The sequence below is a fragment of the Dermacentor silvarum genome, chromosome 7, assembly GCF_013339745.2.
Source record: "Dermacentor silvarum isolate Dsil-2018 chromosome 7, BIME_Dsil_1.4, whole genome shotgun sequence".
Lineage (NCBI taxonomy): Eukaryota > Metazoa > Arthropoda > Arachnida > Ixodida > Ixodidae > Dermacentor > Dermacentor silvarum.
The window spans coordinates 101,864,008-101,877,031 of NC_051160.1; the positions used below are offsets into that span (position 1 = coordinate 101,864,008).

Genomic DNA, 13,024 nt, shown 5'->3' on the forward strand with positions numbered 1-13,024 from the left:
TCGTCGACTTTTGTAAAAGTGTCAACGCCGCCATGCCTGAAGCTGATAAATTTCAGCACATCCTCAAAGGCATCGATGACGGCGCATTCCAGATGCTTTTGGCCAGGAATCCAAGCACCGTTTCTGAAGTGGTCACGTTATGTCAGAGCTACGAAGAGTTGAAGAAGCAACGCACCCTGACTCGGCAGCCTCTGTCGACCGCTGACTCGCTATAGAGTCTGGTTGCCGTTTCCGACCACTTTCCACTGCTTCAGCAGAGAAAACAAAACCTTTCGACCGCCCACGTTGCTGTCAAGGTAACGTCAATGGGTTCTTTTTTCTAAACATCAAATAGAACTGGACAGTTAGCATTCTCTTCCATATAATAATACAATGTAATTATCTTCTTATTAGCAATCCAGAAAACTTAGTTTCCTGACTTGTAAACGCTTTTGAGCATGGGTTCTCAAAGTTGGTTCCGCGGAACGCTGGAGCCTCTGATAAACTTTTCATGGTCCCGTGCTTGCCAAGTGGCTAAAATGGCGAACACAAGGTGTGTGCGAGGATGTTGCCCGTCAACTTTCCTTGGTCCCCTTCACTCAGGAGCCGTCCTGTCGTCTGCCTACAACGATCCACACTGTCATTGCCGAAGAGGTTGCCCAAGCTGTTCCCGTCACTCACCACCTGCCACCTCTGGCCGCGCGTCTTCCCTATGTGCAGACAGTGCAGCCTGTTGCCGTGCCTCTTACATATGCGCAGGCAGTGCAGCCCGTTGCCGTGCCTCCTACCTATGTGCAGGTAGTGCATAGGCCTCTCCAGCTGCCTTTCTCGATCCTGCAACAGTCTGCACCAACCGCCGCTCCTACTGCTTCTTGGGCCGGGCCGAGGGTCAGCAATCCATGGTGGACGCCTGACAATTGTCCCATTTGCTACGCCTGCTGCGCGCCAGGACTCTTTTGGATGGCTCTTTTTCTGCGGGGGCGATTGTGAAGAAGAAGACACGCCTCCGTCCAGCGGCATCGCCAACGCTCGGCCGGCTTTGCTCGCGCTGTTGGTCGCTGGTGTCTTTGGAGACGGTGCTCCATGCTGCCTCGCCGTTCTTGTAACTCGTAGCGTCCTTGAAGGACACCGCCAATAAACCTCTTCTCAATTACTAAAACCTTGTTTGCGATAAAATTGATGCCTTAGGCGTTCTCGAGCATTAGTCTATCACTTTAGCTTTACCTTATATTTGCCTTCAGTGTCTCTTTAACTTTGTGAGGTTGTTAAGCAAGCCATGTTTTTGAACAACCAATAGGTGTTTTTACAAGTGCTGCTGAAACACTGGACATTTGTTTATACAGTATGTGCTAGCATATGCTTTATTCCTTAGCCTTAGATAAAAAGATCATGCCACATGAAATAGCTGATATGACAAGAAGTTGCGAGTGGTTTGTTGCACTACGTCCACTTGTAGATGATTGTTGGTAAAAGCTCCAATCGTACAGTGAATCCAGAAAACTTAGTTTCCTGACTTGTAAACGCTTTTGAGCATTGGTTCTCAAAGTGGCTTCCGCAGAACCCTGGAGTCTCTGATGAACTTTCCGTGGTCCCATGCTTGCCAAGTGGCTAAAATGGCGAACGCAAGGTGTGCTCAATCCACAGAACCTCCACTACCCATGCCCGAGTGTCAAAACGCACATCACAGTGTGTAACGGCCACGCGCGAGCTGCGCAATAAATCAGCAAGCTGCTTGTAGACCAGACCTCCGAAAACGGGCAGCGTGCCTAAGCTTTCGCACTTGAATCTTGGAGGCCGTAACTTACCACCCACCATGCGCATTTCTCCCGTTTGTAAATAGGGTAGGTGCCGATAGTGTGCACACTGACGTATACGTCAGAGGAATAAAAAAATAAATGTGCGCCGCAAAAGAGCAAGAACGGCAGTAGTGTCCAAAAACGAAGCGGCGCAGTCCGCATCGCCGTGGTCCTCGGCGACAATCGTACGCGACACGTGACTAACAGTAACGCCCGAACGCTTCGAGCCTAATTGTGCGCTCAAAGCCTCTATTCTTGCGTTAATCGCCGCACGCAATACCGCGTTGGTGGCTAGCCACGTGCCTTCATAAGTGCGTAGTCACCACCTATGATTGTGTCGATAGCCACCACAGTTTCCTCCGCAGCAGTTGCGGCAAACAGTAGTTTCGTTTTGACTCGGTGTCCGCGTCAGCTGTGTGCTTTCACAACTGCGTAGTCGCCATCCGTGATCGCGTCAATAGCGACTGCGGTTTCGTGTGCACTTGTTGCAGCAAACGGTAGTTTCGTTTTGGCTTAGTGCGTGTGTCGACTGCCATCCTTCTGAACTGCAATGTCGTCGCCCATGATCGTGTCGTTAACGGCCACAGTTTCGTTCGCAGCGGTTGCAGTAAGCAGTAGTTTCGCTAGTGCAAAGCTGTCGAAGATGAAGAGCACCGGTTACATCGCAATGGATGGACAATTTGTTGGCGACCAGCTCACTAGTGAAAAAGTAATCGGGATACGTGCGTGGTAGTGAAAAGTGTCTCAGATGAAGAGGCACGCCGCAGGCGCGCTGCGAAGGATGTCGCGAGGCCTTCGCCGTTGCTAGCTCTAATCAGTCATGAGATGACAAGAATTTCAGCTTCCACACTGCCCTTGTGCAAAATAGAAACAAGATTTGCTGATTCATTCAGTAAATAAAAGCATGTTGACGTAGTAAGCATTCCTTTATTGTTTTCTTGATAACCTCGATAATTCGACATTCGGCTAATTAGGAAATTTTAATTCGTTTAGTTCGGGGGAGGAGTTCCTTGGCTCTTCACCGAGCTTAGCAGGGTTCCCTGGAACGAACATGCTTGAGAACCCCTGCGTTTGAGTGATAATGCAGCATAATTGTTCTGTTGTGAAGTGATCAAAGAACAGTCAATGAACATAAAAATACAGAGAAAAATTAGTGCAAACATTAAAAATTCAAAATGTGAATTTCAAGGACGACGATGATGCCATATTGTTGCGATACATATTTAACTCGCTGCACAGTTTTTTAGACACTTGATATAAATGTGTGTCAAATGACGCTCTGCCCTTCAATTCTTGCTTATTCAAAGTGGCTTAAAGCCGACCTTTCTGCCACGCCCCCTTTCCTCAATTCCCCTGCACCTTTTTATTTTCCAGGTTGTTGCTGTACATTTGTTTTAGGTGCTTTGTAAAACAGGATAAAAAAGATCACACTTTCAGCAAAGAAGCAGCCACTAAATGAACTACGATTTCTGCACTTTCTCCTATCTTAACCTTTTCAACAGGAGCCATTAATGCATGTCGTAGAGATTTTCCGACCACTACCAAGCCTTTCTTGCTTTTTTCTTACACTGTGATGATACAGTGTAGATCGCTTATAACGTAAGTCACGGGAGTTGCAAAAATCCACGCTATAAGCGGTACCGCGTTATAACCAAAGCATGCTTTTTTCGTCTTTGTTTATGCGAAACGGGCAACCCACCTTTCAAACACAATTTCTTACATATTTCACCCAAACACACAGGCAACACGATCGCAACACAGCATAGAAACCAAGTTTCCCTAACAAGTGCGGCATAAGCGGAAGAACGCTGTTATTTTCGTCTGGAGACGTCTCCACACACACGCCCACGCTCCCACTCCTGAAAAAAAAAAAAAAAACTAAAAAAAAAAGCAGTGCGCCACCATTCTCCCCCGTACTCCGCACACCCTGCTTGGACGCTGCTATCTAGTTCACTCTAGACGCTGCTATAGTGATGAAAACACGTGCCCTCCTTCCTCTAAAGTCTCCCGCCCTTCTCCTCCTTTTTGTTTCGCTTTTCGCTGCTGGTCTCCACGCACCCATCCCGAAAAAACGAAAAAGAAAAAAAAAAAATGCTGCATGTGGTACGCTGTATGTGCGAGTGAAAGCGCGCTAGGGACGCATGCTTTCATGGAGAGCGAACGTACGGCGGATAGCAAACGCGACGACTCTCGTCGTGCGGAAGGCCGTGGGGGTTTGGAAGGGAGGGAAGGGAGGCGACGTTTAGCTGCGGCATTCAATGCGTATCTTGCGACCGGGCGCAAGGGGAACTGGCGACTCAATGTCAAGGAGGAAAGCGCGAAGGCAGCGCGGGAGGGAGGGGGCGCGGCTTTCTCTGCAAGCCACTGCGTACTTTACGCGGCTGAAGCCGCGCGCACCGTATCTTGAAAGCGATCTCCACATGGCTCTGACCTTTGTATGCGATGTGCTTTCGCCGCTCAGTTTCGTTTTGGCTTACCACCAGCGCCCCCACTCCTCCTCATTTGCGCGCCCGGCAACCGTGCGGCCGTGCTACGATTTCATGGTCGCGCGCTTAAAAGAACCGCGCTATAACCGGTAATCTGCTTCACGCGCCTACACAATGAACGGCCCACCTATACATCGAGTTCTATGGGAGATATATCGGTGGTAAACCCCCCCCCGCAATAACCGGTCCTGCGCTAAAAGCGGTTACGTTATAAGTGGTCTGCACTGTATGTGGCAGGAGTTCATTGCAAACATGAAGATGGCATAGGAATCTCACCAATGTTTCTTGAGGGGAACACAAGGATGAGATCGTAAAAATAACAAAGAAAAAAAAAATTCGGGAAACCACTTGTTTTAGCATTTGCAGTGGTTAATCTACACTGTCTCATAACAATTTAGCTGAAAACACGCTCTAAATGTCCCCAAAAGATCATTTTGTCAGCGCAGATGGTAAGAAAGGAGCTTAAGAATGTTTAAAGGAAAACTGAGACATCCACCCAAATGTAGCAATTTGCTACAATGGAAACCCAACCGGGTTCCTCGAAAGAAAGCCTCGCAGTTGAAGAAAAATTCGTCCTGGTCCAGGACTCGAACCCGGGACCACCGCATTTCCGGGGCAGCCGCTCTACCATGTGAGCTAACCAGGCGGCTAGCAGATGGCAGGGCGAAGTCGAATTTGTCGACAACTCGAAGCAAAGGCAAGTGTATGACGTAATAGTTCAGCGGAAATGCACTAGGTGGAGATAAGTAATTAAAGGAAAACTGAGACATCCACCCAAATGCAGCAATTTGCTACAATGGAAACCCAACCGGGTTCCTCGAAAGAAAGCCTCGCAGTTGAAGAAAAATTCGTCCTGGTCCAGGACTCGAACCCGGGACCACCGCATTTCCGGGGCAGCCGCTCTACCATGTGAGCTAACCAGGCGGCTAGCAGATGGCAGGGCGAAGTCGAATTTGTCGACAACTCGAAGCAAAGGCAAGTGTATGACGTAATAGTTCAGCGAAAATCCGCTAGGTGGAGATAAGTAATTAAAGGGAAACTGAGACATCCACCCAAATGTAGCAATTTGCTACAATGGAAACCCGACTGGGTTCCTCGAAAGAAAGCCTCGCAGTTGAAGAAAAATTCGTCCTGGTCCGGGACTCGAACCCGGGACCACCGCCTTTCCGGGGCAGCCGCTCTACCATGTGAGCTAACCAGGCGGCTAGCAGATGGCAGAGCGAAGTCGAATTTGTCGACAACTCGAAGCAAAGGCAAGTGTATGACGTAATAGTTCAGCGGAAATCCGCTAGGTGGAGATAAGTAATTAAAGGAAAACTGAGACATCCACCCAAATGTAGCAATTTGCTACATTTGTGGATGTCTCAGTTTTCCTTTAATTACTTATCTCCACCTAGCGGATTTCCGCTGAACTATTACGTCATTAAGAATGTTTAGTTTTAGCAAGAAGATCATAAGCAGATGGGTGCTGGCACTTCAATTTTGTTGCACAATCACTTCACATACCTGTGAATGTCACAGGCTAACATGGCACAGGCTACACATGAAAGGCACTGGCAAACGCCACACCAGTAAAGTGAAGGAAGAGCGCTACAGAGCATGTGCACCAATGCTGAAGGGACCATATCTCAATTAAGTGTGGTATCGTCATGTGTAGATTGATTTGCTTCTTGCTGGTCACCTCTTTTCACGGTGTGTCATTGTTACCTAGCTACTGTTCAGTCCCAGATGCGTCAAAGCATGTCGTTGCCCAGTACAAGAGTACAAGTACTATCTGTTAATTAGTGCAATGGCGCCATGGCATGGTGGTTGCAATGTAGGACTTGAAATAGCAACGTCACTGGTTTGATGTTAAGTGTACCGGCCCGGATATCCTTTCTTTCTTTTTTTAAAAATCACACCACGTCCGATCTAAGGCACCAAGAACAAACGAATGTGATGGGCCCATGATCTAGATCACAACCATTGTCTGCAGCGAGACCCAACATCGGTATCAGGCAGCAGAGACCAGGTGCAGCAGCATTGCTTACCCGATGAGGGCTACTCGGGGTAACACGTAGTGGGCTGCATAACTCAGCCCCAAGGGGAAGGTGGCCCGGCTCGCTGGCACTAGTGAGAGGATGCGCATTGGGGCATCACTGCAGGCTGGGGGCGCTAGTCAACAAAAAGAAGAAAGCAGAGTACTACATGCAAAAGGAGGTAACTCATGAATGCCACGGCACAAGAACATTGCCCACGTACGTAGAGACAAAACACACACTGGATTGTTTCTCTAGAGACATCACTACAAACGCTGTTTGTATCTGCCCAGCGATATTAGAATCAATCCGTGCCAAACGTCTCAGAAAGTGAGCTTGACCATCTGCAATTTTTTTTTCAAACAAAAGAAAGAAAGCTCACTTTACCAAGATTCACTTCATTGAAAAATGAGAGAAACTCACTTTGCCAGGCTTTTTGACCTCTTAATTTACTTTTGACAAAAATAACTTCTTCTGTGCGCCATTCCCCTTTGAATGTCATGGCAGTGACCGAACCAATGCAAAGAAAATGAGCAAAAATGCAATTTCTCGTGGACATTCTTCATTATATCACAGTTATTAGAAAAGGCATCGCATATTCATATTCACGCCCATTAGTTATCTTACGGGGTGCTTAGAGGCAAAGTACTGCAGTGAATCAGGGAAGCTTTTGAAGCTACTTTTAATTTATGAAGCGTTTTATTTATGCAAGTGGCTTACTGAGCTCTTTCAACTACATCGACTAAATGTTTTTGTTCAGGCAGCAAGTGCTGAACTCAATGGACCAGTTGTTTCGATGACGAACACCTCTCATCGCAAAAAAAAAAAGAGCAAGATGCCTGATGTAAAGGCACAAGTAACGAATTAAGTAATCCACGTAAAACAAAAATTCAATGCATTTGACTGCTAATTCGTAAAGCATTTTATCTCTGATAGTTTAGTTATTGCACATTTCATTCTCAGTGACAAAAAAAAAGCAAAGGGTAGTTTTGCCAGAAGGGTACTGACAATGGACAGCAATGTTTAGCTTTGGCTTGAATTCCTCGGGTAGTATTTGGACTATCGCTGGTGCGACATGTTGGCATGACGCAGTACGCAAGGCTGCGTCATGCCTGCTGGGCAGAAGGAGGGCATGACGCAGCCACGCAGAAGGAACAGGCAGCTACCAGGTGTCTGACAAAGCTGGCGTGATGAGGAGCGCCCATCCTCGATGGTGGACAAGACGAGACTGACAGGTAACCATTGCAATTACAGCAGTGCCCAGTGAAACATTAGGTAATGTTAGCTTGACATTTACTGTCCGTTCCGTTCAGACCAGTGCATACACATAGCAACCAAGCAGCAATGCTAGTGAGCTTATAGCACGAGTGTTCACAACACTCAAGCCAGCAGCGAAAAGCAGAATGCTGTCCTGGCTTGGTGGCAGAGCCAGGACAGCATTCTGCATTTCTGCAGAAAGAGCTGCGCAGAAGCCATCGACACTTTTGGCAAAAATAATTTTTTCTGTGCGACGAATGAGCGAGCGAGCAAACGAACGAATAAGCGAACGAATGAGTGAATGAACGAACGTTTTCCTTACCGACTCTGACCACCAACCAACCACGAAAATGGCCGAAAGAAGCATAGAAATCTATTCCCTTTAAAAAACATCTCCACCTGTGATGCCTGACCGCAGTAAAAATGTAGTTGCGCATTATCTCACAGTATTGTAAGGACTTTAAATTTAGGACACTCCATGGCAACAAATTACACATTTTTTTTTAGAATAATTATCAGAGCTGGTTAGTTCTGGGCCTACAGAACTGTCACTGGTGATGGTGGCACCCCTTTTGTAGTATTATCAGATTATGGAAATCTTGCAAAAGCTATCAAAATTGCTGTTTAGCAGCTACACAACTCATTCAAGTTCAACAGGTTTTTATAGTATTGAAAGCTTGACACAAACCAGTGAGAAGTGCGCGTGCAACACGGGGATAAGGTTGAAAATGCAGTAGATTTATATTAATTCAATCTTGACCTATGATCCTATTTGGTACCCATACATTATCTATGGGTCAAAACTTTTTATTATTTTGATCCTGAAATTGGCCCTTGCTGGATAATTCAAACTTACTTCAGACTGGTTAGCATACATGCAACTGCTGACCTAAATGGCAGCAGCATTTGTCTTGTCAGTGCTAGGAGAGGGCGAACTCATTGAAGACATGTTACCTCCTGCTGAAAATGCTGATTTTTCAGCCTGCCCTAGTAAAATATTAAAGTGCAAATTGCAGGTTAAAATGAATAGTTACTATATTTACCAGCTATCAGCATGCATATGTTTTTCTAGAAAATAGGTCTGAAAGTTGCCTCAACATTATGCAGTTCAGATATGACACCACGTTTGTGACATTAGCAGCCACCTACCATCAGAGCCAGCTTTAGGGCCATCGTCATCAGAGGGTGGCAGCTGGACAAAGTTTCCACGTATGATGGCGATGGCCACGCGGCACTTTCACGCTTTAATAATTATGGAAGCTAATTCAAAGGATAAGTTATTTTAATCTGCTAAGCTAGCAGCAACAAAGTGATGTCACGTGTCTTCAGCGCTCTGGAGACTTGCACACATCACAGGACAAACTGGCAAAATGATTAGTCTAGGTGTGGCCAACCATCCTGTTTGCGATCGTAGCAGAGTGGTGTGAGAAATGTGTAATATGAAACGCAATTAACCAGAAGGAGGACGTGTTTTACAGTCAACGACCAATTTTCCGGAAACCTGATTTTTGGACATGCCCGATAATTCGGATGCCTTCGCGGCACTGCCACGTACCCCACAGAGAAGGTCTGAAATTTCGGATGCAAGAAACCTTCGCCGTCTGATTTTCCGGACTTTTTGACATGACTGATGGTCTGAAACGGCATTAATTGAAGCCACCATCGCCGCCATGTTGATTATCTCGCCACCTTGAGCCAGCGCCACCACCATGGCAACGCTAGGCCTTAGCTACTTGACGTTCGCTATCAAGCTTCTTGCTGTTCGGTGCAGTGTTTTTCATTCAAGCAATTCGTTGCTGTTAGCAATGGCGCTGACTCTGCGTTTGTAATTCTCGCCAATTGCTTCGAAGCTCGAAAAGCACGACGCGTTGCATAATGCTGGGTCCCAAAAGTCAGCTTCACCTCAATAGAGCAATGTTACGCGGTGAAGCCTGCACGAAGTATTGCAGTGAAGCATACCAAGATTGGGATGGGGCAATTGTCACAGGACATGGTATGTTTCCCTTAATTATCACAGTATGAGCACCGATATGCCTAATAAGTGCACTGGCAGGTCTTTAGAGCTATTTCGGACATGACTGTGGCGATTTGAGCCCTTGGGGGCAGTAAAAGGCATACATTAGTTTTTTTCGGACTGCCCGATTTTTCGGACATTTTCGCGGGCCCTAGGGAGTCCGAAAAATCGGACGTTGACTGTAGTCCCTAAACAGTAATCAAAAGCTGAGATTCGTGATGCGAACATTAGGTGCAAATAAATTTCCATTTTCTGAGGGTAAACTCTGCAATTACATCTTAATATCTTATTACTGATTGCCAGAATCAGAGGCATGCTTCACTTGATTTTTATAAAATAAGCTGTATTGTTCGATTTGTATGTATATTGTTTTCTACTATGAACCCAAAGAAAACTAGGTGCTCATTAGATTCAGGGGTGTTTGAACCGTGTAAATACACTGCTGAATGATGCAGCCATGTGTTTGGGCATTTTTTCTGCTTCTTCTTTTAATTCAATTCTCAGGCTAATTTTGGTCAATTTATGTCAGTCTTGTCAAGGTCGAATCAACTGAAATCGACTGTAGTACATGACAGCACACACCTCGTATGACTCACTATACTCTGTCCCACATTTTAACTCATTAAAGGCCAGCAGCAACTAAATCTCACTCTGGCTTAATTGGTTATAAATGCGTGCTATATACTGTTGAAGCAATCTTGGCAAAGCTGCAATGCTGGTAAATGTATAATTTTCATACAAAAAGCCTTTAAATAGCACCTAAGCAGACAATGCATGCACCTGGTGGCTAGCGGGTATGACGTAAATCCTCGCATGCTACCTCGAAGGCTGTGCATCACTTTCAGTGAGCAGTAATGGAAGCACTTTCTTTTATGTAGGTATAAATAACTTCCTTTTGAGGGCGGTTCACGATGCATCCACACATACATATTTCAATCGCAAGATTTTGCACGGAGGCTGCTTTATTTATGCGCTATCTGAAACTAGGCTTTACACACTGTCCAAAATTATGTTGCAGTTGGCCTTTAGGCTGTAAATGTGAGCTACTGATTTTTACGGCTACTCAACTGCCGAGTCACTTACCGGCCCCGAACCTTTGAAGCAGTGATGCAACCGTGGAGAGGGCTGTGTTGACCAGGGGCATTTGCCTGCCTTCACCCCACTGCAGCAGACGAGATGCAAAACAAATGCTGTTGGCACATCAGCTTTGTGTTTATGTATCAATACATAAAAATAGTAAGCCAACAAAATACACTTGAACCTTGTTATAATGAAACGGGATATAACAAAATAATGGATGTAATGAAGTAAATGAAATTACCCTTGAAATCCCCGTAGAGATACATGTATTTAAAACGTCATTTTAACCAAGCGAAATTGTTCTGCCAATGGACATAACGAACTAAATTCATCTCCGAAACCAAGAAATACCTGACCGTTGCGCGCCGAGTACATTGCTTTCCGTGGGGTACGGCACTCGTTCGCCAGGGCAGATTCAAAACTCTCGTATCCTCGTGCTACATACGTCGTCGAGAAACACTGGTCTTTCTCATTGCTGCTCATAGCTACAGTGTACTAGAGCATATCTGTGCACAAGCCGCAGCTCACTGGGCCTTTTCGATTATCCGTTCCCGACAGTTCCGGACTGCCCGAGACGGTGCTTTCAGCCAATGAGCGTTGTGTATGCATTCTTTCGGACAGTCCTGCGACTGTCAGAGACGGATAACCATAGAGGCCCACTATTGCACTCCTCCATGGTGCGCCACGCAAGCAGCCGCAGCTGGGCTTGGCCTCAGAGACCTTCCCGGAGCAAATGTGGGTCACGTCCGGGCCATGCATTCGTTTCTCCCTCTCCCTGCGGTGCGCCGCGCGGGCTGGCAACTGGGCGTGGCCTCTGAAAGTCGCATTGGCATCGGTGCAACCTCGGAGGGCGCAGTGAAGTTCGCAGTCAAGTCGGCGCGGTGAAGTTCGCTTGCCTCCTCAATCACACAGCGGACCGCCGTGTTATATGTGCCACGTGCTGCTCGACGGCGATGAGCCAAGTGGAAAGTGGATGCGAAAGACCATCGCAATGGAACAGAAGGCAGCTCTCTAAAGGCTGTCGCGTCAGGTGCTAAGTCGCGTGTTGCACAAGCTGAAGATTCTTTTGTTCTTTTATTCAAATTCCATCGCATGCGTGGCCGTGTAGCGGTTCTGCAGGCCGCAAAAGCCGTCTTCTTATTTCCATGTTTACAATTGTGCACCCCATTGGCCATATATTGCAGTAAATGGCAATAATGGATACAACGAAGTAACGGATATACCGAAGTAATTTCGGCTCCCCATCAACTTCATTATAACGAGGTTCGAGTGTAGTAGGTTCTGTGTGGTGGCACAGAAAGCAGACAATACAGCTCGCACACTATTTATAATTGCTGCGATGGCATCTTTAACATGCACATTTGATGTGTTGTTGGTTTAAACGATGACTAGTGTTGCCGTCAGTAATTGGGCACATGCATGGAAGGCTGGGAAGGAAAGAATGAAAAGGAAAAAAAAAAAGAGAGAAAAGTGAGATATTGACTAAAATGAAAAATGTGCAGCTAACCACAATTGCAAGTCACTGTGCATGCTCGAATGCCGTTAGGAGGGAACAAAAAAGTTGCAGGTAGAAAAAAAAAATGGTCACCACTTCAACAACACACTCTGGAACTAAGGTTTCCTTCCCAACCAGTCTGTTGTTGAAATTGCAGAGGCCATCTGGTTTCCTTCTCTGGCCATCTGGTGAAGCTGGGAAGCTCGTTTTTGATTATTATGAGGTAGATAACTTACGAGGTCTCGTTTATGCTGCTGTGATTTTGTCTACGCTGCTGTGTGACTTCTTGCACCACTCAGGGCATTAGAAGAAAGCAACGCCTAGACAAGTGCAAGTCATCGTGTTTCTATCTTCCACACAAAACTTCACGCTTGACAACCGCAAAATGTCAGGTAACAGAGATGAAAGCATGCAAAAGCTTTCGCGGCACAACATGCGGATGACCAGACCCTATTTAGAATGTCCAAGTCACATTCTACGTGAAAAAAAAAAAAAAAATCAAATAAAGAACCAAAGACAGCATGTATGGTAAGTGAGATTGGTTAACAATCAGAGTGTTTACTTATGTGCATGACAATAGTGCTTAAGTAGGTGCGATTTGTACTAAACAAACCAAGGTGTGAAGAGCTAGGCACTGCGAACCTGAATCGACCTCCAATTACCCGTCTCCCACTAGCTGATTTCAAATTGTGCCTGCAAATTTCCTAGTTTCATCACCCCACCTAATTTTCTGCCGTCCTTGACTGTGCTTCCCTTCTCTTGGCACCCATTCTGTAACGCCACCCTATGCATTACATGGCCTGCCCAGCTCCATATTTTTTCTGTTAATGTCAACTAGAACATCGGCTATGCTAGACTGCTCTCTGATCCACACTTTACGCCTAACATTAAAAAGTACT

The 13,024-nt window shown here is 46.1% G+C and overlaps 1 protein-coding gene across 2 annotated transcripts in view; it reads right to left on the reverse strand.

Annotated features, from left to right (window-relative positions):
- The window catches only part of LOC119458323 (ubiquinone biosynthesis monooxygenase COQ6, mitochondrial), a 75,620-nt gene that overhangs the window by 44,663 nt on the left and 17,933 nt on the right, over nucleotides 1-13,024 (reverse strand). For both annotated transcript variants that reach the window (XM_049671091.1, XM_037720153.2), the window contains exons 9-10: nucleotides 10,634-10,712; nucleotides 6,292-6,415 (exon numbers count right to left, since the gene is read on the reverse strand). In XM_049671091.1, coding sequence (XP_049527048.1) covers nucleotides 6,292-6,415; nucleotides 10,634-10,712 — 203 coding nt within the window. The remainder of the gene's footprint in view (nucleotides 1-6,291; nucleotides 6,416-10,633; nucleotides 10,713-13,024) is intronic.